Source organism: Gigantopelta aegis, chromosome 9 (genome assembly GCF_016097555.1).
Source record: "Gigantopelta aegis isolate Gae_Host chromosome 9, Gae_host_genome, whole genome shotgun sequence".
Classification (NCBI taxonomy): Eukaryota; Metazoa; Mollusca; class Gastropoda; order Neomphalida; family Peltospiridae; genus Gigantopelta; species Gigantopelta aegis.
The window spans coordinates 81,273,625-81,301,575 of NC_054707.1; the positions used below are offsets into that span (position 1 = coordinate 81,273,625).

The 27,951-nt window shown below is 36.6% G+C and overlaps 1 protein-coding gene across 2 annotated transcripts in view; it reads left to right on the forward strand.

The window, feature by feature from the left end:
• The window catches only part of LOC121380923 (plastin-3-like), a 69,647-nt gene that overhangs the window by 15,777 nt on the left and 25,919 nt on the right, over positions 1-27,951 (forward strand). For both annotated transcript variants that reach the window (XM_041509961.1, XM_041509960.1), the window contains exons 3-5: positions 15,213-15,368; positions 23,026-23,195; positions 23,599-23,694. In XM_041509961.1, coding sequence (XP_041365895.1) covers positions 15,213-15,368; positions 23,026-23,195; positions 23,599-23,694 — 422 coding nt within the window. The remainder of the gene's footprint in view (positions 1-15,212; positions 15,369-23,025; positions 23,196-23,598; positions 23,695-27,951) is intronic.

Consider the following 27,951-nt stretch of genomic DNA (forward strand, 5'->3'; position numbering starts at 1 on the left):
CAAACTCAATGTTGAAATGTAAACCTTACATTTTTGTCCTCTTTATTTTCTGGTATAAATAATTGGGCTGGGTTTTCTTTTAAACTTTTTTTTATTTAAAAGAAAGCATGTTATTTCAGAGCAGCCTGATTTCTGAGAAACCCAAGTATGTTGTGCAGCAGTAATAGTGTATTTATTAGTAGTAACTCAGTGAGGTTTGATTAAACATGGTGTTTGGATAATGTTAAGGAATGACATTTCTGAGACATAACGTTCTCCATATGGCCACTATCATTAAAAAAAAAAAAAAAAATTACCGTGCTTTAGATCTCACCAATTTGGGTGCAACATATTTTTGTCTGTTCTGAATACAGGGAGGTCTTTTTTGTGTGTAGTACTTAATGTTATTAATAGCTTTTTAAAAGAGTGCTGAATATTCAGAAATGCATTTCAGGTTATTTGGGGTGGTAGTGACGTAGCCCAGTGGTAGAGCGCTCATCTGATGCATGATCATTCTAGGATAGATCCCCATCGGTGGGCCAATTGGGATATTTTTCATTCAGCCAATGCTCCATAACTGGTTTAACAAAGGCTGTGGTATGTACTACTGTAGAATACTTTATTTATTTATTTTCAAGTGTGAATGAAATTCGCGAAAATAAAGGCCGACAAAAAAGGAAAAAAATATGTAGTCTCGTTCAACTATACCACATTAGTTTCCGATGTACGAAGCTAGTAGTAACAAAGCGGTGCTCCCTCCTGTCACGGAACAAACCACAAAACACAAAAGCTGTTTAAAACTAAATCAAGACCACGATGATAAGTACATGCATGATAATAAAACAATACTAACACTAAAAAGCTTTATGCTGTTTTCCTTCGCATGTCCTAGCGATCAGTTCATTGGACACAGTCTACACGTGTTCAATGACGGAAGTATAAACATGCATTATCACCGTATATTAAAAATGTGTAAGTGAAAAAATCCGGACTGGGCTATGTTCAGATGTTTCACAATTTTATTTTTATTTTTCGCAAAGGCCTGCAAGTCTGAAACCTGTTCGTATTCAATCTGTTTTTCCTTTGATAGCATAATGTGCGTGAATAAGCCACTGGGCATGAATGGGTTTAATCATGTAGGATTAGTTATACAGATTAGCGTAACAACCGGCAAAACTAACTTCCATTTTAAAAACAAAATTATTGAAAACAAAATCTGTACTTTGTTTTTTTATTGATGGGGGATTCGCGAAAATAAATTTGTGCGAATTGACCCATTTTCATTAAATCACGAAAATTTTATCCCGCGAAAATAAAGTATTCTACAGTATTCTGTCTGTGAGATGCTGCTTACAAAACATCCTTGCAGCAGGTTGTCTCTCTCATTACCTGTGTGGTCCTTAACCGTGTGACTGACACCATATATCTAATTAACATGTGTTGAGTGCATCACTAAATAAAATGTTCCTTCCTTCACATTATTTTAATCTAATTAAATTGAAACAGTTCATTATATTTGAGGTGTGTTTTACGGTCAGCATGTTTGTAGTTACATGTAATTTGGGCTTCATTATGTTGAGCATACATATTTTGGGCACAACATTTATTACCTTAACTTTGGTGCAGTTTAAAGCCCTGCTTTAGATCAACATTTATTACCGTAACTTTGGTGCAGTTTAAAGCCCTGCCCAAGAATTGGAACACATGTGGTGACGATTGAACATTACTTAATGTTCAATGAGAGCTTAATCTGGCCACACACAGGCTGTGGTATATGCTATCCTGTATGTGGGATGGTGCATGTAAAAGATCCCTTAATACTAATTAAAACATTAGTGGGTTTTTTCTAAGACTGTACATCAAACTTGCCAAATGTTTGACATCCAGTAGCCAATGATAAATAAATCAATGTGTTGTAGTGACCAAATGTTTGACATCCAGTAGCCAATGATAAATAAATCAATGTGTTGTAGTGACCAAATGTTTGACATCCAGTAGCCAATGATAAATAAATCAATGTGTTGTAGTGACCAAATGTTTGACATCCAGTAGCCAATGATAAATAAATCAATGTGTTGTAGTGACCAAATGTTTGACATCCAGTAGCCAATGATAAATAAATCAATGTGTTGTAGTGACCAAATGTTTGACATCCAATAGCCAATGATAAATAAATCAATGTGTTCTAGTGGTGTCGTTAAATAAAACAAACTTCTTCTGTTTTTAAATCTGGCCACAAAATGTTAGCAATCTGTACAATGTGATTAGCCAAATTCAGTTGGGTTTTTTCAGCAGAATAATTTAGAACACAACATAAGGACTGATGAAACACGGACCGCAATGTTCAGCTGATTCTCAAATGAACTTGCTTTGTGGTTATATTGTGAAATATTGGCAAATACCAGACCTGTCAACCTTTAGTCAAGAGAAAGCAGGAGGTGTGTGTTGAAAAAGCAGGAGATTTTGTCAAAAAGCAGGAGATTTTTTAAATTCACACAATTTAACCCAAAATCGCAAGATTTAAAAAAAACATTTATATGAAAATAATAAGTTATATGAATACTTTATAATGTCATATATACTTCTTAACCTTAGATCTTGGCATTTTTTTTTTTTAAGTTAAATTATTATTATGATTTAATACATATTTTAAAAAATAATAATATTTTATCCAAAAATGTTAAGAACATGAACAAGAAATAAAAAATTTAATTAGTACATTTACGGTATTACACTTACAGCCTTACAGGTTGCGTTACATTATCATTTGTGGTTAGTGTACTTAAGTACCAAAGACAAATTTATATAAATCTTATAAATTAATATTCAGTTTTTACTATAATGAGGAACGGTGGCGTGGTACTTATTTAAAATCATTATAATGATGCAATAAACATTGTATTTTCATTAATCATAAGTAAAACCTCATTACGGACATCGTGTGAAATATACCGGAATTATACCCATTTCCGTGAGTAACTTTATGTCAATGTCAAACACAACATTTTTTAATTGTACAAAAATAATTTCTTGAAGTATACCCTTATAACCAACATTTTACTGCACATACAAAATTAACTGACACAAGTATGTTTATACAGCTAATTGGTCTTTTCGTCGTCTTGCTGTGACATGTGATTTTAACATGCATCGTGTGTATCGCTGTCAACTCAGAGTCTGGCAGTTCAGATTCGTCATAATTGCATTATGTAATCCAGTGGGAAGACATTTTACAATTCAGAGGTGTTATTAGAACTAAATTGAATATTTTTTTTTTTTATATGGCAACATTGAATGTCAATATACAGCCTGTTGAATTAGCGGCAACACGCTTCGTAGCCATTACGATGACAACAAACATTATAATAACAGTGTTAACACGTCATTTTATAAACTCCATGTGCTCTTTTAACAATATAAATAGGCTATCCCACAATTCTCACTTCGGCAAAGGTTAAACAGTCGGGACAATTCGGCCTGTTACATTCTCAGAAACCGAAAATAGTCGACATTTTCCGAATGAGAAAAAAAGGCAGAGTTACTTCCCTTCTGTTATTTTGACAAAAGAGGATCGATTGTTTTTTATGCTTACAAAAATGTCATTTAACAGGAGAAACTGTCTCCCGCACAGTGGAAAGGAGATTTTTTTTTATGCTTACAAAAATGTCATTTAACAGGAGAAACTGTCTCCCGCACAGAGAAGAAAGGAGATTTGATCAAATACCGGGAGACTCCCGCGGAATCCGGGAGGGTTGACAGGTCTGGCAAATACCATCCTAACACTTTTTTCAATGCAGTTTAATTTATATGGAAATATTTTTACATACCATGGCACCTGTGTATACATATGGGATAGTAGTATCAATACACATGTGTACACAATACATTTGGTTAATAGTTAATAGTGCATGCACATACAACTTGCACAAAACACAAAACCCCCACTAATTCTTCATGAGTTGGTCTGTACAGTACAGTGGTGCATGTCTCGAGCTGAGACCTTGGTCAACTTCCTGGTACTTAGGCTGGCACAGTTTTCCTTGTATGAAACTTAAGCGTAGTGTAGTAAGCAATATTATTACCCATGTTGTTAAAAATATCTTTGTGCATATCAAAGTGTAGAGGGGATGATTTTCCGCGATCACGGAAAAACGGACGGAATCGCAGAATTTAGTAACTGAAACGGAATTTGAATTTTTTTTTAAATAACCTTCAAAAGTTGTATTTCTGGTTCAAGCATCCTAATAAATATTTTTAGTAGTTTTAAGATTCAATATTGATAATATATGCATAGTGTTTTGGTATGCAAACTCTCATGGAGTGTACTGTTTGCCTAAATATTTTCAGAACCGTTAATTCTCGGAAGTTACGCTTAATTGCTGTAAGCTTGCAACAAAAAGCATGTGACTGTTTACCCGTGTCACTTTACATAGTGAAATTTAACTTGAAATATAAAAATAAACATTTACTAATACAATTTTTGAATGTTGATTATATAATAAGATTTCTAGTACGTTCAATTTCGATATTTTTCAATAATACTTATTACGATTCAAAAGCATAGCCAATTTGCACAACGCTTTCGCCAGAAAACGTAATTTCGTAAAACTTCGGGCATATTCGTTAATTTGTACGGAAACATTTCACATTTATAGTCCGTCCCACGGGGAACGCCTTTTTTCATGCTACGGAATTTACTACATGTTATTTATTTCTGAACCGATTGTTTTCTAAATTGCACACAAAAATAGCATTTTACTTTTCTTCTCACCGGTTTATTATTGTAACACATGTAGCACGTGTTACAGACCCTGCGGTTCAGGGGGTCCCGCGGGGAGGCATTGTCATCATTGTGTACATTTTCCCCCATTCCCCGAGGGGTTTGCAAAATATATATCTTGGAAATTGGGCTGTTACCGGTATTTGTGCTACAGGCTCTGAATATATAATTATAGGCAAATATATATATATATTTAAAGTTATAAAATAATGTTGAAACTTTAAATGATCAACAGAACAGTGCTTAGTTTCGGTTCACTACCACTGGCCTATATCCAGATTGACCCGACCTCGTTTGAATATGTAATTTGTGCACACGGCACGCTAGTTAGGTTACAGAGAAACATACATGTGTAATCGAGTGAGTACTAAAATAGTAATCCCCCCCCCCCCCCCCCCCCCCCCCCCCCTTTTTTCTTCTTCTTTTTTTTTGGTTTACGCTTTGTAATCATACTGGAACTAATAAAATGTTCTCATGTATTTATTTATTTATACATATTTTTTGGTAACTAATATAAGATTACGAACAATATATTACCAAAGTTCTTGTTCATATTTTCGTGAAAATAGCGGGGTTTGTCAACGGTGTGTTTTGTTTATAAATGAAACTTACCCATAATCCATCAGATGAAATGAAACTGAAAGCCACACAATCATCAATTATTTATTGTTTGAATTTAAGGGAGAATGGATCTCTTTATTATTATTAAATACAAACAATAATTAACCGTAATTAAGTTCGTGGCTTTGTTTTAACCGTGGCTTATTTAAAGGTGCGGTTTATTTACGGATGAAGGTGGGAACCAAGTTTATACACTTTTTTTTTTTTTTTAAGTTTGTTTCAAAAATTATTTTTACAGGTATTTAAAAAATAGCAATAGCAAACCAGCTCAGAGCTGGAACAATATAACAAATGTATATAGTTTATAACAATAAAACATGACACTAATTGAACACAAAAACGGAAGAAAAAAAACAGAATTTGCAAAAATCTGAAACAGAATGTGGGAAAATCATCCCCTCTACATGTATTTACATGTACATATAACAGAAATAGGATTCAACCACTCACAAAATATGGTTCTATTATAAAATATTTTAATTGTCCTTAACAAAACAGTTTTTTTTTGTTTTTTTTAATAATAAAATTTATCGATATATCATCATTACAAATAATTAAAATTCGTTCAGGGTCTTCAGAGTCGCCCATTTTGACAATATGTAACATTTTGTTTATGCTTTTTTTTAAACCAGGAAATGGAAAATAACTTTTGCCATCTTCAGTGTCTCACATTTTTGACAATGACAGACCAAGCCCAGTGACTAATCTCAGCATGATCAGTGAAGTCATGCTGTAGATATGTGGGCATCTTCATAGAAAGTTTAAAGTTTGTTTTGTTTAACGACACCACTAGAGCACATTGATTATTCTATTGGATGTCAAACATTTGGTAATATTTACATATAGCCTTAGATAGGAAACCTGCTATATGTTTTCAGTAGTAGTAAGGGCTCTTTTATATGCACCATCCCACAGTCAGGATAGCACATACCATGGCCTTTGATATACCAATGCACTGGCTGGAACGAGAAATAGCCCAATGGGCCCTATTGACGGGGATCGATCCCAAACTGACTGTGCATCAAGAGAGCCCTTTACCACTGGCCTACGCCTTGTCCCTCTTCATAGAAAGACTTGTTGGCCAGTGCTTTCATGTAATTTGATTAGTATGAAGCATTGAAATAAGTCTAAAAAGTATGCTTGTTCAGGATACCAGGAGTTTGCCACATGTATGACAATAAAGTGCAAAACTATTTCTTTCTCAACAAAATCTGATTGAGCAAAAACAACACAAACATTGGATTTCAGTGATAGAAATAAGAGAAAAAATCTACTTGTCCGCCAATATTTCCACTTGTCCATGTATGTAGGGCAGGAGGTGGATACAGAAGGAAAAGTTAAAGCCATTGGTTTTTCTTTTTAAACCAATTCACTTGTTACTCTTCACTTCAGATTGCATAATTTTGTGACTCGGGTGACTGCAACAAATTCCAGAATTTTTTAGTCAAGATAGTTTCAGCATGAAACAAAAGTCATAGAAAATTTGTGTTTTTGTTTAGGATTCAATGAAAACCAGTTAAATTGTTCTTGAGCACATTCCATTCAGAACACATCACTGGTTTTCAACTTTCACTTTCAGCTGAAGACTTGGAAATAATTGTTTGGCGGTGCTTGTCGAAATAACCTATCATAAATGAAAATGTGATTGTCACCAAATGTTAAAATAATGTTACTGCTGTCCTTTATTAATCATGTACTGTTACATATACTAGTACGTACAAGTTTACATGATGCAGTGAATCTCCTCTAAACAGTAGCCTAACCCCATGTGGGAAATTGGGCCCAAGTAAGTTGGATGGGTATCCAGTTTACAGAGGGGATTGAGGTAAAAGTCTTTGTTGTATTCTGTTCACTATTAAATATGGAAAAAGTAATAAAACTACTAAATAACGACTCAAATGTGGATAAACTGATGCAGTTTATAAACACTTAGCTTGGGAGGTCGGGGTGCGTTTTCATCATCAAACAAGTTGACGTTTTGTCAAACTTTTGACATGTTACAATTTCATTTGAAAATAAAATAGTCGACATCTTTCCACGAATCCAAGCCGAAGTATTTACTTTGTTAAAGACGCATTAAAAACGTAACAACTAAAAAAAATGTCTAATCACTGCGGAAAGCCATACGAGATCTAAACTAATTCCAATCACGGTTGAAACTCAAATAACTTTATAATAACAAAGCTAGTGATAAACATACGGACTAATGTGTACTTTACTTACTTCAAAATAAACGCTTCCATTTAACTTTGGACGCTTAATTGACATTTGTCAAAAATGCAACACAAGCTGAAGTAACGGTACCGAAGAGTGGCAGCTAACCCGGAGTCTCGTCCAAGGTAATATTCTGCCATAAATGATGACTGCTACCTGTGAGTCCGTGCGGTGTCAAGACGTGCCATTTACATTAAATAAACACAATGGAACTATATGATTCGTCTACTGTTCAGTTCAGAAGGATAGGCCAAAACATTCATTTAAAGGATGCATTGGTCGTTGAGCCATTCGCAACACATAGGTCTACCTTGGGTCTGTTAACAGACATGGGAAACTTTTCCACGGAAAACGCGAAGGCGTTCTAGTAACAGTTCAAGTATAAGCACGTGCATGATATGGTAAAAAAAAACACCTTTAAATATGCATTTTAAAACGTACTACATCGCAATGCTTTAACACAGAAATACTTACTCTTAATATTAATTTAGTTTTTGTTTATCAAAGCTTGGCAAATGACATATTTGTACCGAGCAACATCCATGACTAGAAGCTTATTTAGGTCCGTAGGAACGATATCTGGAGTGGGAGATGGTCACAACCTCTACGGTGGGGAGTCAAGCCATATTTTAATTTTATTTATATAGAAAGGGCCTTTTATTTTCAGACTTGTTGTGATAACAAACCAACAAGAAACCACGTGATCGGGCTTATCCCACCTTTTCACGGGTTTGTTGATCGATCATAATTTTGTTTTGTCATACACAATTATTTTAAAGTAACTTATTTCATAAAATTCACTGAAGAGATATATGTAAATATAACTTAACCCTAAATAATAAAATGATAAATATTAACTGATATGTTTTTAATCATAGATTAACCCGTCTAACAGGATTTTGTTTTATCACATTACCGATGATGTAATCAGTAATTCACATAAATCATAGGGAAATTGACTGTCACATTTGTGGTAAACAGACAACTACTTCGTTTAAAAAAAAAAAGTTTTTAAATATAAATGGTATCGAATATTATTTGTTGATCCAATAAATTATTTATGTCAGCCAAAACATTCCGAGTGGGGAATTTAAAACTCAATCATAACTCCAAGGTATTCTGAATATTTACGAGCTAAGACTATTGTATTATCAGGGTCATGTTTATTTAACTCTCAAACCACGATATTTGTATGACATTTTGCGACAAGACACCGCTGATTTTTTTTTTTTCGATTTTAAGTACAACCATTGCTAAAAAAAAAATGATACTGTTCTTAAAAAAATAATAATAATTTACTTGTCCACCGGATAACCACTAAGGTAAATTATGCTTGTCCAAGTAAATTTTTACTTGTCGGGACAAACGGACAAGTGCTTATTTCGAACGCTGGATCTTACTGTGTAGAAAATGTATTTGAGAGGTTAATTGCTTTCCTAACTTAGATTACGTGGAGCCATTTATAATATTACCATATTTATACAATATAAATTCACAAAGTGACATGCAAAGGGAAGCTAAAAATGTACTATCCTGTCTGTGGGATGGTGCATATGAAAGATACCTTGCTGCTAATTGAAAAGAGTAGCCCATGAAGTGGTGACAGCGGATTTCCTCTCTCAATATCTGTGTGGTCCTTAACCATATGTCTGATGCCATATGACCGTTAATAAAATGTGTTAAGTGCGTCGTTAAATAAAACATTTCCTTCCATGATATATTATTAGTCCGCTACTGGTGTAACCGGAGGGGACTATAGGTTTCATCTCCGTCCTTCTGTCTGTCAGTCAGTCTGTCCCACATACCATTTTCGGGATGTTTTTTTTAAAGTTTCTCGACATATTAGCTGAAATGTTTTGTATACATGTAGCTTGACTTTCATGGCAATTTACCCATTTTTGACAAGAGTTATTGTCCTTGAAAGTTTTTTTTGCAATGCCTCAAGATATTATTGTACAGGATTTTAATAGTGACACTAATGAAAATTATAAAGTTCTTAAATATTTGTATTCTTTGAGATACTGAAAAATTCCAAATGTTTTGTAATCTTTGAGGTGCTGAATTTGCATTTTATGGTACCAAGGTAATTGTATATATGGGCTAGTACCAGACCCTACATTTATTAGTGTCTGTAGTATTGGTCAGTATATCAGGTACATTTATTAGTGTCTGTAGTATTGGTCAGTATATCAGGTACATTTATTAGTGTCTGTAGTAATAGTATCGGTCAGTATATCAGGTACATTTGTGCTTTAAACATGCAGCGTCACAAAATCAGTGTAGAAGTTTAGGTTTGGAAATAATTTAACCAAAATGTTTTTTGGGGTTTTTTTTGCTGGTTATGCAAATTTAGATCTAATTGTTGTTTTTTAGAGTAACTTCAGTCTTCTAAAAAAAGCAATTTAATTACCCTCAAATGGAAGGCTACATGTATCTATTGTTGCAAGTTGTCAACATAAATGTATATATATGTCAGTGATGTCACATATGTAAAGAAAAAAGCTCACTGTAAATTTACCACAATGTTTAATAGGAAACAAAATCTTGAAAGCTGGTTAGCATACCTTCAGTCTTCCTGTGTTGTCACTATTGGTATTACCAAGTGTGAATATTGTACCCTGGCCTTGCTATATCCGTATCAATATTTTCATTCAGTGTCTGGCAAATCTGGTTTATTACAGGTGTTGTAAACACTGGTATTAACCTTTGGCATTTATCTTAATTGATTATAGCAGTGTTTGCATAACATGTAGGTGTTCATTAAGCATGAAGTTATGTAAGATATGCTCTTCCCTGACCACAGGCATTGAAATAAGCAATGAGTCTGGTAACCCAAGTACAGGGTACTACAAAATACACACCTGGTAACCTATAAAGTTAACACTTTTTGTGATATTTCTAGTCAGAACATTGATTAGCAGCTACTCTATAAAGGTGCAGACCCTAGTTTCAGCCCATGAAAATAAACACTAAATTTAGTTGATCTACAAACCTGTAACTCACCAGGGAGAGTAGCTAAAGTCTGTGATGTTTATTTGGGGATATACCATCAGGGTTTCTGCCAGAGGGTAAAACGCGTATTGGTGTCATACCCAAATATTTTTGTAGATTTTATTTTGACAAAATTAATGACTCTTATCATTACTGTATGATTTTCTTAACCGTAACCCTAAACCTAACCTATTTTGTTTCTGGGGAAGGCCCCTCCCCCCTCCCCAATAGCCCCTGTTGACTGTGGTTGCATTCAATTCCATAGCATCCTACTCAAAAAGTTCTTTCCGGCAGAAACACTGACCATCTAAAAGTAACTAGAGCTTGTCTCGATAACCATTACTTCTCAGCAGACGAACATGCATTTTTAGAATTATGAAAAATGCATTTTAGGGTATTAGAAAAACCTGGATAGCCAGCGACACTTGAGGTGTATGCAAATGAATATTGTAAATAATAAAATGTAAGTACTTCTAATTTAAATTAAAAACTAGCATCTGTCACTTTAATGTTTTTTTACACTTGTGTAGCAATCTTTGAAACCTGCGTAGCAAATAGCGACACGATACTGAAACAAAATGTTTCCTGATGTCAGTTCCTCGATCTGTACCATGTGTCATTTAACAATGGTTCTAAACAAGTGCCTTATATTGCTGTGTATTAGAAGACTCTGTGGATAAGCTGACCCTTTAGGTTGCCCCTCAATATCTGGTACAAAAAGGTTAGTATGATGTATAAGCTGACTCAACTTTTATGTAGTTGAAATGGGCAAACAATTATAGATATATATCCGATCAAGGTAATGTCAATAATCTCAAAATAGTGAGAATACACGTACATGTATTTGTTGCTCTTGAAGTTGTTGGGTTTTTTTTTTTTTGAGGGGGTATAAATATTTGTTTTATCCCACTGCCCCCTTTCCTTTCTCTCCTTTGAATTCCATCTCATTTCTTCCACATCTGGTAAAGCCTATCGTTCAACTTCTTTTGCTGTCCACCTCCACATCCCAGTCCTCGTCTCTCCAACCTTAACAGGTGCTTGTCTCTTGTGGCTGTCTGTGCCACACACCTGCCATTTTTTTATCAGCTTTTAGCTGTGGGCTTAGTCTGACCACTTCGGGGAGTGTTTAGTAGTTAATTCTGGCATTGTTAAGAGGCACTTGTAACTATCTACTATACACCCCTACTACCGGCGGTCGTTAGTGCCATGGATCAGACCAGCTCTTGAAGTTGATATTATTAATACTGGGCTAAAATGCTGAATTGGTTGAAAGTTGCCAAGCAGTAGAGTGGTGAATAGCTGCACCCTGGTACCTCTGGGTGGGTGGGTGGGTGGGTGGGGGGGGGGGGGGGAGACATCGCTACTGAAGCTTACAACTTACTCATGTAGGAAGTTACATGTACATTGTAATTGGTTATAATTAGAATATCACTCATTTTAATGTCATTTTTTCCAGAGGTCTAGTTCGAGCAGTTCGGTGATTATTATGTTTAGTGTTCCAATTTTTACTGGTTTTTACTTTTCAGTTTTCTTTTTTGTTTTATTTGTTTATTGTTGGGGGGTGGGGGGGTCTCAAATGTTAAAAATATTTCTGGTTTTTGTTACTGTTCCTGTTACTGTTTATTTTTGACTTGCATGTACATCTGTCATGATGATAAAAAACTTTCTTGTAGTTACAGAAAGTATACCATAGATAATTCTTATTCAACTTTCTCCTTTGTACCATTAATTTAATAGTACCAGGATAGGAACAGGAGAGTTTGAGGGGTGGGTGTATGCATTCAACATGTTCAGCTGTTTGGGGTTGGGGTGGGTTTTTTAGGTGATTTTTTGTACGTGTGATTTGAGTCCAGTGTACATTTACTTGGACAGTATACAAAAACGAAATCCTTGATCTCGGAGCTTAAGCATCGCCAGCCGCCATGGCATGCACTTAGCACTTTGATAACAATTTACCACAAACACTACAGCTTCCAGAGTGCCAAAAAAACATTAGTTTGTTAACGGATGCAGGTTTTCCTTTGTGTTCGGTGCAGCAATACTGTTGTTACTGTCGTTTCTCTTTCTCTCTCTCTCTCTCCCCCCCCCCCCCCCCCCCCCCAACAGAACAAACTCTGTACACAGCAACACTTTCTCATCGGAGCAGGAACGGGAATGTGTGTGGAATGTTTCACGTGGCTTTATTGTAAAAGTGATTCATCCCAGTTTGTCTGAAGTGTGTGCCGTCATCGGAGATCTAATTTGTTACAAAGCTTTCCACTTAGAAGGATCAATTAAATGGATGATCAGTGACAAGGTCGACCTGCCAGCCATTGTTGACTTTATCGGCGGCAGCTCGATCACTAGCATTATAGATGCAGAACTTTCTCAATTAAAATCTTCTGGGGGTTTTTCTTTTTTTTCTCAGATTGTTTGGTTTAATACCTGATTTCAGTGTTTGATTTTTTCTTTGCCTTTGTCTTCGGTTGTGTGCAGGGTAAAATGCCATTAACCAAAATTGCTAGTTTTAAGTGAACAAATATGTTAGCAAGAGATCTTTAATTGGACAAAGTAAAGTAACATGTAGATGTTTTGTTATGAAAGCAGGGCTCGAACTTAATGACGACACCGACGATTGCCGGTGAGATATAAATTGCTGTATTTAGAGAGCATCACCGACGACACTGTTGTGCCATCGGTAAAGTTTTTCAACAATGGCAATGTGTACACCTAGTGTGCATTAACTGCCAATATTTAACATTTGCTCGTTTGAAATGTCTACATACAACAAAATAACCTTTCAGTCATGTTTATTTGCTGCAAATGTCACTTTAAAAAAAAATTGCCATACACAGGCTTATAATTCCCGCCCATGGGCCATTTCACCCAATTCTATTAAAAATTACCGTGGGAGACCAATTCTTAAGTTCAAGCCCTGTGAGTCCAAAGCCGATAAAATTTCCCGCAGTCAAAATGCAGAAAACCATTAGTCATAACAATCAGGCAGATAAAACTTTGCCGACAGCTGGTACATATAATAAACCCTGACAACTGATTATAAAAATAATAACGTATTCTACATATACATTATCAACCTCTTGGTTGATGTGCGGTCTGTCTAGGATCGATCCCCAACAGTGGGCACATTGGACTATTTCATGTTCCAGCCAGTGAACCACGACTGGTATATCAAAGGTCGTGGTATGTGTGCTATCCTGTATGTGGGATGATGTATGTAAAATATCCCTTGCTACTGATGGAAAAATATAGCAGGTTTCCTCTCCAAAACTATATGTCAAAATTGCCAAATGTTTCACATCCAATAGGCGATGATTGATAAATCAATAAGCTCTAGTAGTGTTGTTAAACAACAAAAACTTTAATTGAGTGTTGATGGAGTGAAATACTTTTTGTCTTTGGGTGTTTTTAAACAGATGAATTAAAAAGTACTTGTGCGTATTCAGGGCTCAGATTTAACAGTGGCCAATCAGCAAATTGTCACAGTGCATTGACAATTAAAGAGTGTGTGATGATCACAGCCAAACTGGCTGTGCCTTGTTTGCCATGTTACTTAAATTGGTGATCGTAGTCAAACATGATTTCTAAAAGTTGTTTTATTACAAAAACATGAAATTGTTTACACTTCTTTATTTTGAATGGGTTTTGTTGTGTTATATTAAAACACTTGTTGAAATTTTGCCATGTTGCCTTGCCTTTTGGCTGTAATTTTAATGCCATAAAAAAATCTCCATCATCTAAGTCAAATGTGGGGTGCAGGACATAGCTCAGTGGTAAAGTGCTCACTTGATGCACGGTCGGTCTAAGATCGATCCCCGTCTATAGGTCCATTGGGATATTTTTCATTCCACCATAGTGGTATATCAGAGGCTGTGGTATGTGCTGTCCTGGCTGTGGGATGGTGAAAATAAAAGATCCCTTTCTACTAATGAAAAAATTAAGTGGGTTTCCTCTCCAAGTCTATATTTGGACATTACCAAATGTTTGACATCCAGTAGCTGATGATTAATAAATCAATGTGCACTAGTGGTGTTGTTAAACGAAACAAACTTAAACTAAGCCAAATGGCTTTGCCCTCTAATTTGCCAAATTTCAGGCCTGGTGTATTGTTTGTTGTGGGGTGATGGGGATGGGACATATATTTTTTTATTCAAAGTTGTATTTACTGGAGGATGTTTAGCACTACAGTTATGTCTGCAGTCCTCTTCCAAGCAACATTCAGTTTCTTTTAGCACTACATGCACAATAAAAAAAACCCTCAAAATTTGTATTCTGTTTTACAAATTAATTAAAGTAGTATTTTTGTAAATGTAAATAATGTGACTACAACATTGATGCATTTATTGACATTTGTGTTTAATAGGTAAACTTGGCAATAAAAATATGAACTACATGTATGAGCTGAGCTGTACGGTTTAAATCTATTTTACTGAATACTTTGTATTCCCAGTAAAGAGTAAAAAGTGGCAGTTCCTATTTTTGCTTTCACGTACACGAATGCACTGCAAAGCGTGTTACAAAATACCTTGGCTAAACATACCAAACTTATCCTAAAACAGGATGCCTTATATCTTTCATCTGGTTTTAACTTTATTATGTAGTTAACCTTTAAATTGTTGTCGCCTTTCAGATTGACGTTGACGGAAATGGATTTATTGCACTCGATGAACTGGGGGCTGCACTGGAATGCTGTGGAATCAAACACCCCGGGTACTACGTCCGAGACCTCATCACAAAATACGACAAGTCTAACGACGGAAAGCTTGACATGTCGGAATTTGCAGAAGTAAGATTGTTCAACGACAGAAATTATTTTGTTGATTAATGTGTGTGTTTAATATTGAACATTGTTTGCAAATACATTTAGGCTTACTTATAATCAAAGCATGACAGGACGTAGTCTAGTAGTCTACCACGACTGGTATATCAAAGGCCGTGGTATGTGTTATTCTGTCTGTGGGATGATGTATATAAAAGATCCTTTTCTTCTAATTGAAAAGAGTAACCCATGAAGTGGCGATAGCAGGTTTTCTCTCTCAGTATTTGTGTGGTCATAAACCATATGTCCGACGCCATATAACCGTAAATAAAATGTGTTTAGTGCATCATTAAATAAAACATTTCCTTCCTTCCATCTGTTACCCTACTGGGCTATTTCTCGTTCCAGCCAGTGCACTACAATTGGTATATCGAAGGCCGTGGTATGTGCTATTCTGTCCGTTGGATGGTGCATATAAACGATCCCGTTCTACTAAGGTTGACAACAGTCAGTTTTCGGACCCTTGTTTTGTCTTCGTACACAATAAATAAAACATATCCAACGGTAATGTTTTGATTGATATATATTTGACAAAAGGTACTTTTTATTTCTTTTATCTTTTAAAACTTAAAATTAATATTGTGTCCAGAATTATGAAAAAGAAAATACCAACCTGTAAACAGCACCATCTGCTTGTTATAGAAATTTGACGTGTCAAACAGGGTGTGCACTTTACGGTCGCTCGATGCCCATGGTGAGTCAAAATAGCATCGGGCAAGTCAAAACCTTATCACATGTTGCCCACTTGACGACCAAAAATGTCTTCATATTGTATTATGTATCAAAATGCAAATAACTAATGTTTGTAAGAGATCGGAAAATCATTTTTTATTTATTGTTTTCAACTGGTTTCCTATTAATATCTGCGCAACCAAACCCATATAGGACAATAGCGACCACTTCCCCAGTATATCGAACAGTCTAAAACCATTCGGAATGCATCGGCTGGTTTTGATTATGTATTCGGAACACTTCGGCCATGTCCGTCTTTACTTTCCATTGACTTACAATCGGAACAACTCGTCACATTCCGTTACGCTATGTTTCGCAGAAAGGTTTTGTTTACGAGCCTGAGGTTTTCCGAAGTTATATTGTGTTGGAACGTTTTCGTTTCTTACGGAATATACCGAGTCAACTATACCAAACACCCAGTCGTCACTGCCAACGATGTCAACAACAGCTATTATTGCCTGTGCATGTGCGAGTGTTAAATAAGAATGCTGGTCAACTCGCCTCACACCCAACTCACCTGAGTGTTTGGACAACTGTCCGTAAATAATTGTGAAAAAATTAAAAATCGACGTCTACAACTTTGGTGTCATTTTATTTGTTAATATTACAGTGAAACTCCACTATTACCACCGCATATTAAATGGTTTTATATTGGAGAGATCTTAATATTGAATAAATAATCTATTACAATGAACTGTCAAGTCTAATTTAACGATGTTTGTGAGTTTGTCCCTCATTTCGTTAAAGGAATGATCAGGCAAGGCTTTTGTACTCCAACTGGTGTGTATATTCAACAATATTTAATGCACAGTAGCTTAAAATGTTGGTATATTAATTTTTAAAGGAAACATGTCACGTTACCCATATTTGGCACCAACCATGTACAATTAATTATAAATTGAATCACCTAAAAAAAAAAAAAAAAAAAAATTAATTACTTAAAATATCTCCATAAAAAAAAACCCAGATACGAGCTCTTAGCGGAAATTGCCAATCTTTAATGAGCAGGGCAATCACGAGGTCCGTGACGTCAGAGACGCGTCGCTTGATCTGAAGCCTTAAAAGCATTAGTCCGTACCACTCGTAAAGAATCTAAGACTTGCACAGCTTACCAAAACAATGAGTGTTCGTTCGCAAAACGTTTTGCCGTATCAATATGAGCTGTTAGTAAATGCAGAAAGACACACATTTACTTACAACAGTGATACTGAAGAAAAAGCGGATAGCGAGTCGGAGGGTGGAGAAACCGATGGTGCCAGACCAGACCGGTCGACCAATTTACAGACCGGAGCCCGAAAGTAACCCGGAGACAAAACCAAAACTCGGATGCTAATGCCGAGGTGTATACTGTTCATATTTAGCATAAAGATACACCTCGATATGATGTATTTAAATATGTAAAAAATATAAATGTAGGACAAACATTTTTTGGGTGGTTTTTTAGAAAATATTGCATTTTTTATGTTCGGGCTGTACATAATGAAATCTGTATGCACAGTGTAAACAAACACTCTAATTTACGACAAGGCGCTTCACTTTCATTAACCTGACTTGTAAAACAACATAAATGACTTGAGAGTATAATCAACTTTTAAACTAAATATATTTCTATTTGCATCAATAGAACGAAATGGGGTTATAGTATTTTCTCTCATAAAAAAGTAGCATATTATTAGGCCTATTGGTAGGGTGCGTTAGAGTAAAAACGACCACTCACGATACCCAAGTCATAATTTTCTTTTCTTTGGTACTACGTAATTGGTCAGTTTTGTAATTTTAGATGGGAAAGTCTACTTAATCAAGGGTTTTACAGCATTATTTACGGTAATGAAGCAGGGCGGCTGATAATGTCCATTAACATTGTACTATAGTCGCGACAGGTTACGCCACAATACCCTGTGATCTTAAAAAAACTGGCACGTATTTTGTACGTATGTCTAGACCGTGGTAATCACTTACCTGGTCGATACTCTGCAATATACACCTGCCAATCAGGAATCACATGTGCAGGCCACGGAAAGAAAGGACCAATTAACTAAAACAACACTCCGATTCTCAATTCAGCCCGTGGATGAAACATAATAGTTATTTCGACACCGACAGTAGTGGTTTATTTTGTATTGAACTTCGTGTTGCTTTGGGGCTTTGGGCGAGGAGGAACGTTTTTGTGACATATTCCGCCCGAAGATTAAAAACATTATTTAAAATTATTATTGTTTTCTACACGTTTTTTTAAAAACATATTTAAATACATCGTACTGAGATGTATCCTCGTGCCAAATCCCATGTTTGTATATGCCATATTTAATTACTTATTGACGTTTCCTTCTTCGGATGGTGAATACAGATTTTGTTATGTAGGCCTACAGCCCTAACATGAAAAATCTTTTTTTTTCCAAAAGAATAAAATAAATAAACATTTCTACATTTTTGTTTTAACATATATAAATACATCATGCTGAGGTGTATCTTTGTGCCAAATATGTACAATGTACACCTCGGCATTCGCAACCGAGTACTGTTTTTGTCTCCGGGTAACGTTCGGGCTCCGGGCTGTAAATAGGCTGACACCAAAGTACTATGCGGTGTTGGTGTCCAATCTTTTCTTTTGCGATAAAATACACACGTCTTTCTTTGGATACAATCCTTTGGAAAACAATAAAAAGACAATCCCGATCGTTTAAACTGTTTATTTTTACACCCAAAGGCCGCGCAGTACGGCACTGTTGAACTGAAAAGATCGTAAGCCCCTTACTCCATATATAAACAGTTAACAACAATGGAAGAGTACAGCGGCTCTGACGTCACTTCCCTTTTGTTCCGAACGCTCACGAATAAATATGCATAAATCGTACTTTGATACTGATTAGAGTAATTTCTTAATTTTAAGTTAACTACACGTATTTTATTGTTATAAAGTTATTTGTATATTATTTTTATATCATTTTGCTTTTAAAATGAGCTATAATATGGTCTCGTGTCATGTTTCCTTTAAAATGGTAAAGATATGAGTTGACTAAACAGTGTGGGGCTAGTTGACCAACCGCGTTGGGGGCAAGTTGAGTTGGTTTTTGGGCGAGTTGACCTGCTCCCGTTAAATAGTGATAATTATGCCTTTAACTTGTGTTGTGTGTTCATTTCTCTAGTGGATGAGATTATTGTTTGTATAGATTTCTGTCAGCTTAGTAATGTTTTTAATTCCCCGTCATACGGTCATAAAAGCACCTTATTCATACCAAGACCGAACCTTGGTAAAACATTCCAGATGTTTGATTGTGTGGGTCCTGTGACAACATAATAATTAGAATTTAATTACAACAGTTTGTAATAAAACTAAAACAAGTTATTATTGTTTGTATGATATGATAACATGTTTTTAAAGTGCATTAAGTAAGTTTTTTTTTTAAACGAAATTCAGTCGCGGGCCTTTCAAACATTGTACAGGCTAGTCAAAGTGTGAGTGCATACTCTGGTAAATTTAGTAGACCAGTTTTTATTTTAATGTCACAAAGCATTGTAATAATAGAGCTAATTTTGAATTTGAATGATGTCAATATTCCAGTGACGTCACTTTGCATCTCCTTACAGTAACCATAAACTGGGTACATGACGTTTCAGTTTTAAGAATGTTGGAAAAATTTCAGTGCAAAATTGCTATTGAAATTTTTTTGTTTGAACGTGTTTGAAAAAAATCTGTGATTAAAAAAATTGTACTTTTTACGAAATATGGATTTCAAGTGAAGTTACGGTAAGATATGCTATATTTATTGTGTACGAAGCCAAAAGAAGGGTGCGAAAAGTGACTGTCGTCGACCTGTCAGTGTTTGATTCATGATGTGAGTTCCAGTATAATAAACATTGATAACATTGATGTACGTTTATTTGTGACTGTTTTTGATCTGATAATGTGAATGTTTTAACGGCAGTTGCTACTATGATCAGGAATTTATCATCTATGTTTCTATATTCAGCACCATTTCCTACCATTCCCTAAAGGCTATGTTGTATTTTATTCCCAATTTTGGAGTGAAAAATTCCCAATCTGAATGTAAGTAATTCCCCTTTTTTAAATTATTTTAAATTATTTTAAAATGTCATATAACACTAGAGCTGGGTGGTATATCGTATATACCGTTTGATATCGGTATCATGTCAATACAATACCAAAATACCAAAATGTCGGTATTGAAAAATGTTTTACACCATTTAGTAAAGCACTAACAATCACTCAAGCATGTATTTACAGCTGAGTATATGAAAATACCACTCGATATCAATATCGCTTTTGTATCAATACAGAATATCGTACCAATACCGAGGTAAATCACCCCAAGATACCGATCCTGACATTTCAATACCCAGCTCTACATATGACTTCACGAACACCCCATCCCTTATTCCCTATGTAACATATAATAATGTAAGAAATATATCAATTTTAATATATTCAAGTAAATATATAGTATTACTCTTTGAAATTCTAACTTAGCTTTTTAACTTGTTTTTCAAATATAACTCAGTATTCCCAATTAAAAAAAGAAGAATAAAAGCTAAAATTCCCAAAGTCAAAACCATGGTTGTCATGTCAAATTTTCTCCCATTGGGCTATTTCTCGTTCCAGCTAGTGCACCACGACTGGTATATAAAACATCATTGTATGTGCTATCCTGTGTGGGATGGTGCATATAAAAGATCCCTTGCTATAATGTAAAAATGTATCAGGTTTCTTCTCTAAGACTATCTGTCAAAGTGATCAAATGCTTTACATCCAATAGCTGATGATTAATAAATCATTGTGCTCTAGTGGTGTTAAACAAACCAAAAATCCTCTTTAAGACTATATATAAAAATTATGAAATGTTTGACATCCAGTAGCCGATGATTAATAAATCAATCTGCTCAACTAGTGTCGTTATTCAAAACAAACATAATTTTATCTTTAAAATTCTAACTTGGCTTAATAAGATGTTTATAAAATTCCCAATTTTTTGTAAAATGACGTGTCAAGTAAAATTTGAGAAATAATTTTTGTTTTGTTTAATGACCTTACTAGAGCACATTGGTTTCGAAATCATCAACTATTGAATGTCAAGCATTTGGTAATTCTGACACATAGTCTTAAAAGAGGAAACCAGCTACATTTTTCCATTAGCAGCAAGGGATCTTTTATATGCACCATCCCACAGACAGGATAGCACATACCATGGTCTTTGTTATATATGTCATGGTACATTGGCTAGAACGAGAAATAGCCTAATGGGTCCACCGATGGGGATCAGTTCCACTTTGACTGTGCATCAAGCGATCACTTTATTACTGGGCTACGTCCCGTCCAAATATAATGTTGAGAAATAGCCTAATGGGTCCACCGATGGGGATCAGTCCCACTTTGACTGTGCATCAAGCGATCACTTTATTACTGGGCTATGTCCCGTCCAAATATAATGTTGAGAAATAGCCTAATGGGTCCACCGATGGGGATCAGTTCCACTTTGACTGTGCATCAAGCGATCACTTTATTACTGGGCTATGTCCCGTCCAAATATAATGTTGAGAAATAGCCTAATGGGTCCACCGATGGGGATCAGTTCCACTTTGACTGTGCATCAAGCGATCACTTTATTACTGGGCTACGTCCCGTCCAAATATAATGTTGAGAAATAGCCTAATGGGTCCACCGATGGGGATCAGTTCCACTTTGACTGTGCATCAAGCGATCACTTTATTACTGGGCTACGTCCCGTCCAAATATAATGTTGAGAAATAGCCTAATGGGTCCACCGATGGGGATCAGTTCCACTTTGACTGTGCATCAAGCGATCACTTTATTACTGGGCTATGTCCCGTCCAAATATAATGTTGAGAAATAGCCTAATGGGTCCACCGATGGGGATCAGTTCCACTTTGACTGTGCATCAAGCGATCACTTTATTACTGGGCTATGTCCCGTCCAAATATAATGTTGAGAAATAGCCTAATGGGTCCACCGATGGGGATCAGTTCCACTTTGACTGTGCATCAAGCAATCACTTTATTACTGGGCTACGTCCCGTCCAAATATAATGTTGAGAAATAGCCTAATGGGTCCACCGATGGGGATCAGTTCCACTTTGACTGTGCATCAAGCGATCACTTTATTACTGGGCTATGTCCCGTCCAAATATAATGTTGAGAAATAGCCTAATGGGTCCACCGATGGGGATCAGTTCCACTTTGACTGTGCATCAAGCGATCACTTTATTACTGGGCTATGTCCCGTCCAAATATAATGTTGAGAAATAGCCTAATGGGTCCACCGATGGGGATCAGTTCCACTTTGACTGTGCATCAAGCGATCACTTTATTACTGGGCTATGTCCCGTCCAAATATAATGTTGAGAAATAGCCTAATGGGTCCACCGATGGGGATCAGTTCCACTTTGACTGTGCATCAAGCAATCACTTTATTACTGGGCTACGTCCCGTCCAAATATAATGTTGAGAAATAGCCTAATGGGTCCACCGATGGGGATCAGTTCCACTTTGACTGTGCATCAAGCGATCACTTTATTACTGGGCTATGTCCCGTCCAAATATAATGTTGAGAAATAGCCTAATGGGTCCACCGATGGGGATCAGTTCCACTTTGACTGTGCATCAAGCAATCACTTTATTACTGTTACTTTATATAATGTTGAGAAATAAAAGCCTGCTGATGTCTGTATCTGGATGTCTGTATGTTGACGTCTTTATGCTAATGTCTGTATCTGGATGTCTGTATGCTGATGTCTGTATGCTGATGTCTGTATGCTGATGTCTGTATGCTGATATCTGTATCTGGATGTCTGTATCTGGATGTCTGTATGATGTCTGTATGCTGATGTCTGTATGATGCTATCCTGTGTCGTTTCAGCTGTACCGACAGGAGAAGCAGAAAGTGGACATGGGGCTGATGTTCAAGAAGCACGTCAGTAAAGCAACTAAAGTGAAGCACACCGGAGGAACATCAGAGGTTTCGTCGGCAGGGACAACCCACATGATCAAAGAGGGGGAGGAGGTCGCCTTCACAGACTGGATCAACAAGTAACACACTCGGATCATCATATAGCTTTAAACACACAAAATACAATTCATATGTGACAATATTGGTATTATTTTCATGTGTTTGTCCTGAGCTGTTATGTAACTTGAGGCTTATTTACGTCCATTTGTGGCCAGATGTCTGGTATTTACACCTAGTATTTTCACTCACTTGCATTTTACTGACTACTGTTTGTTTTTGTTTAATAAATAGACAAATAAACATATTTTTGATCAAACAGGATTTTATATCATTGAGTGTGAAATTAAACAAATTTCAGTCATTGTTCTGTGGTTTTAAAAATAATATTTTTAAATTATCATTCATTGATGTATTAATTAACAAAATTGTAGCCTATATGTAATTTTTTGTATTGTACATATAAGATGAAACTATAATTTTCAGAAATTTGGATGACGACCCAGACTGTAAAAAGTACCTTCCTTTGGACCTAGAGGGCCAAGCCCTTTATAGAAATGTTGGAGACGGTATTATTTTCTGGTAAGTATTATGAATGAAACAATATATCAATTGAAATATTTGAAACGGCCAAACGCTTCCATGTATATTCAGTACGGTTAAAGGTGGGACGTAGGCCAGTGGTAAAGCATCCGACTGATGGTGCGGTAGATTTGGGATAGAATCCTGTCGGTGGGCCCATTGGGCTACTTCTCATTCCAACCAGTGCACCACAACTGGTATATCAATGGCTGTGGTATGTGCTATCCTGTCTGTGAAATGGTGAATATAAAAGATCCCTTGCTACCAATGGAAAAATGTAGCAGGTTTCCTCTCTAAGACTATATGTTAAAATTACCAAATGTTTGATATCCAATAGCCAATGGTTAATAAATGAATGTGTTCGAGTGGTGTCGTTAAATAACAAACAAACTTACACTTCCACTTCTCCACTTTTCTATTTTATGGTGTGTCAATGCAGCCCTCGATTTGCACATCATCTTGCAATGGCAATTTAGCATAATTAATAAAGTAAGTATAAATAATGATAAAAATGCTGTTGCAGGTCAATTTTGCAACCGCTTTTTGCAGCAGCACTAGCATATCACTTGCTACTAATCACTGAAAGTAACCCATGTCCATGTAGGTAGGTAACTGGTTTAACGTGCTCATATACCACTAGGGTTTCGAACACGCCCATCCCATGTAGGTAGGTAGCTGGTTTAACGTGCTCATATACCACTAGGGTTTCGAACACGCCCATGTCCATGTAGGTAGGTAACTGGTTTAACGTGCTCATATACCACTAGGGTTTCGAACACGCCCATCCCACGTAGGTAGGTAACTGGTTTAACGTGCTCATATACCACTAGGGTTTCGAACACGCCCATCCCATGTAGGTAGGTAGCTGGTTTAACGTGCTCATATACCACTAGGGTTTCGAACACGCCCATCCCACGTAGGTAGGTAACTGGTTTAACGTGCTCATATACCACTAGGGTTTCGAACACGCCCATCCCATGTAGGTAGGTAGCTGGTTTAACGTGCTCATATACCACTAGGGTTTCGAACACGCCCATGTCCATGTAGGTAGGTAACTGGTTTAACGTGCTCATATACCACTAGGGTTTCGAACACGCCCATCCCACGTAGGTAGGTAACTGGTTTAACGTGCTCATATACCACTAGGATTTCGAACACGCCCATCCCATGTAGGTAGGTAGCTGGTTTAACGTGCTCATATACCACTAGGGTTTCGAACACGCCCATCCCATGTAGGTAGGTAGCTGGTTTAACGTGCTCATATACCACTAGGGTTTCGAACACGCCCATCCCACGTAGGTAGGTAGCTGGTTTAACGTGCTCATATACCACTAGGGTTTCGAACACGCCCATCCCACGTAGGTAGGTAACTGGTTTAACGTGCTCATATACCACTAGGGTTTCGAACACGCCCATCCCATGTAGGTAGGTAACTGGTTTAACGTGCTCATATACCACTAGGGTTTCGAACACGCCCATCCCATGTAGGTAGGTAACTGGTTTAACGTGCTCATATACCACTAGGGTTTCAAACACACCCATCCCATATAGGTAGGTAACTGGTTTAACCTTTAGACTACTGGATTAATTTTTAACAAAAACCACATTGAGTGGGTACAAGTTTATAATTTTTACTCACATATATTCACTTAAATGTTTCATAAATTATTATTTTCGTGTCTTTTTTTTTTAATTTTTATTATTTTAGATCGGCTAATGGTGATTAAAATTAGGCAAAAAACCGAAAAAGTTGCGTTTATTTACGGGCATGTGTGGCCAGCTGTCCAGTATTTATGTCCATTATTCCCGATAAGTGGTTTTCTGACCAGAATTTTTTTTTAAACCCGAACTACGATTCATATTGCAATATTTGGTAATTTTCGTTGTTGGTAAAACGATCAAATTTATTATCAAATTAGCTGTTACAATCAGCTATCGATCCCTGAAAATTACCACGACATGCCGCCATTGTTGTCAAGCGAAAATACTTGCTGAAAACCACTTTTTGAACTCAAAATTTCAAGGTATTTTCAATTGAAAAAATCAAAACAAAAACCACCATTTTGAAAAATAAATCTTTTTTCTTTAATTATATTTCCGTTTCCGGTGAGTGTCGTGTGCAAAACTGCGGGAAATATGAATTGGGGAATGCACTGTATACAGTGTACAGTATATCGACTGACGTGACATCGGGCGAGATATCTCGCCTGCAGTAGTCAGAAGGTTAACGTGCTCATATACCACTAGGGTTTCGAACACGCCCATCCCATGTAGGTAGGTAGCTGGTTTAACATGCTCATATACCACTAGGGTTTTGAACACGCCCATCCCATGTAGGTAGGTAGCTGGTTTAACGTGCTCATATACCACTAGGGTTTCGAACACGCCCATCCCATGTAGGTAGGTACCGTATTTGACCGGAAATAAGCCCAGGGGGCCAAGACAACTCATTGTGAGCTTAGCATGGGGTGGGCTTATTCCCAGACAAGGGGCCAGTTTTGTTGAGAATTTTTTTTTATAATTAAAATAAATAATAATAATTAAATGAACTAGGAAGAAAACAAAAAACGTTCAGTAGCATATCTATTAATTAGTGTTCCATTTGTTATTAATAAATAATAATTGTTTATTAATTAAATTGTGGGTTTTTTACTAGTATCTAATTATCAGAAACACACCTTCTATGTTAAAATTACTTACCAGTGAGGTTTATTTACATCCAAAATTTAACTGAGAAGACTTAAAACAACATCATAACAACAAACTCAATTTGATACACACGTTTCTGACACAGGCAGCCAGCTTACACTACAAAAATATTGTCAATCTAAGGTCATGTTAGCCAATCAGAATATGGTATTAGCTTAATTAGCATTAACTGCGGACCCAGTGTGGTGGTAAAAATAGACATTGGTTTTTAGTTCATACTTGGGCTTGGATACTTCAAAGAAATACTGCAGGCATGAAATTGAAAACAATGTTACACACTGTTATTGTTAGACTGCTAAATCTCACTGGTGGTAAAATATTGTGTTACATTTGTGTTTAATTATCTGCAGGAGGTATGACCTTTTAAATGAACTTTGAGCAAACTTGCAATTTCGTGTTATTTATAAGGTGACGAAGTTGGGGGTGGGCTTATTTACGAATGAGGGCCTAATTTCTTAAATGCTATCAAAACGGAGGGGGGCTTATTCAAAGACATGGGCTTATTTCCGGTCAAATACGGTAACTGGTTTAACATGCTCATATACCACTAGGGTTTTGAACACGCCCATCCCATGTAGGTAGGTAACTGGTTTAACATGCTCATATACCACTAGGGTTTTGAACACGCCCATCCCATGTAGGTAGGTAACTGGTTTAACATGCTCATATACCACTAGGGTTTTGAACACGCCCATCCCATGTAGGTAGGTAACTGGTTTAACATGCTCATATACCACTAGGGTTTTGAACACGCCCATCCCATGTAGGTAGGTAGCTGGTTTAACATGCTCATATACCACTAGGGTTTTGAACACGCCCATCCCATGTAGGTAGGTAACTGGTTTAACATGCTCATATACCACTAGGGTTTTGAACACGCCCATCCCATGTAGGTAGGTAACTAGTTTAACATGCTCATATACCACTAGGGTTTTGAACACGCCCATCCCATGTAGGTAGGTAGCTGGTTTAACATGCTCATATACCACTAGGGTTTTGAACACGCCCATCCCATGTAGGTAGGTAACTGGTTTAACATGCTCATATACCACTAGGGTTTTGAACACGCCCATCCCATGTAGGTAGGTAACTAGTTTAACATGCTCATATACCACTAGGGTTTTGAACACGCCCATCCCATGTAGGTAGGTAGCTGGTTTAACATGCTCATATACCACTAGGGTTTTGAACACGCCCATCCCATGTAGGTAGGTAACTGGTTTAACATGCTCATATACCACTAGGGTTTTGAACACGCCCATCCCATGTAGGTAGGTAACTGGTTTAACATGCTCATATACCACTAGGGTTTTGAACACGCCCATCCCATGTAGGTAGGTAGGTAACTGGTTTAACGTGCTCATATACCACTAGGGTTTCGAACACGCCCATCCCAAATCAGGGGCGAGACGTTAGCCCAGTGGTACATCGCTCACTCAATGCGCGGTCGGTGTGGGATCAATCTCTGTCAGTGAGCCCATTGGGCTATTTCTCATTCCAGCCAGTGCACCACGACTGGTATATCACAGGTCGTGGTATGTACTACCC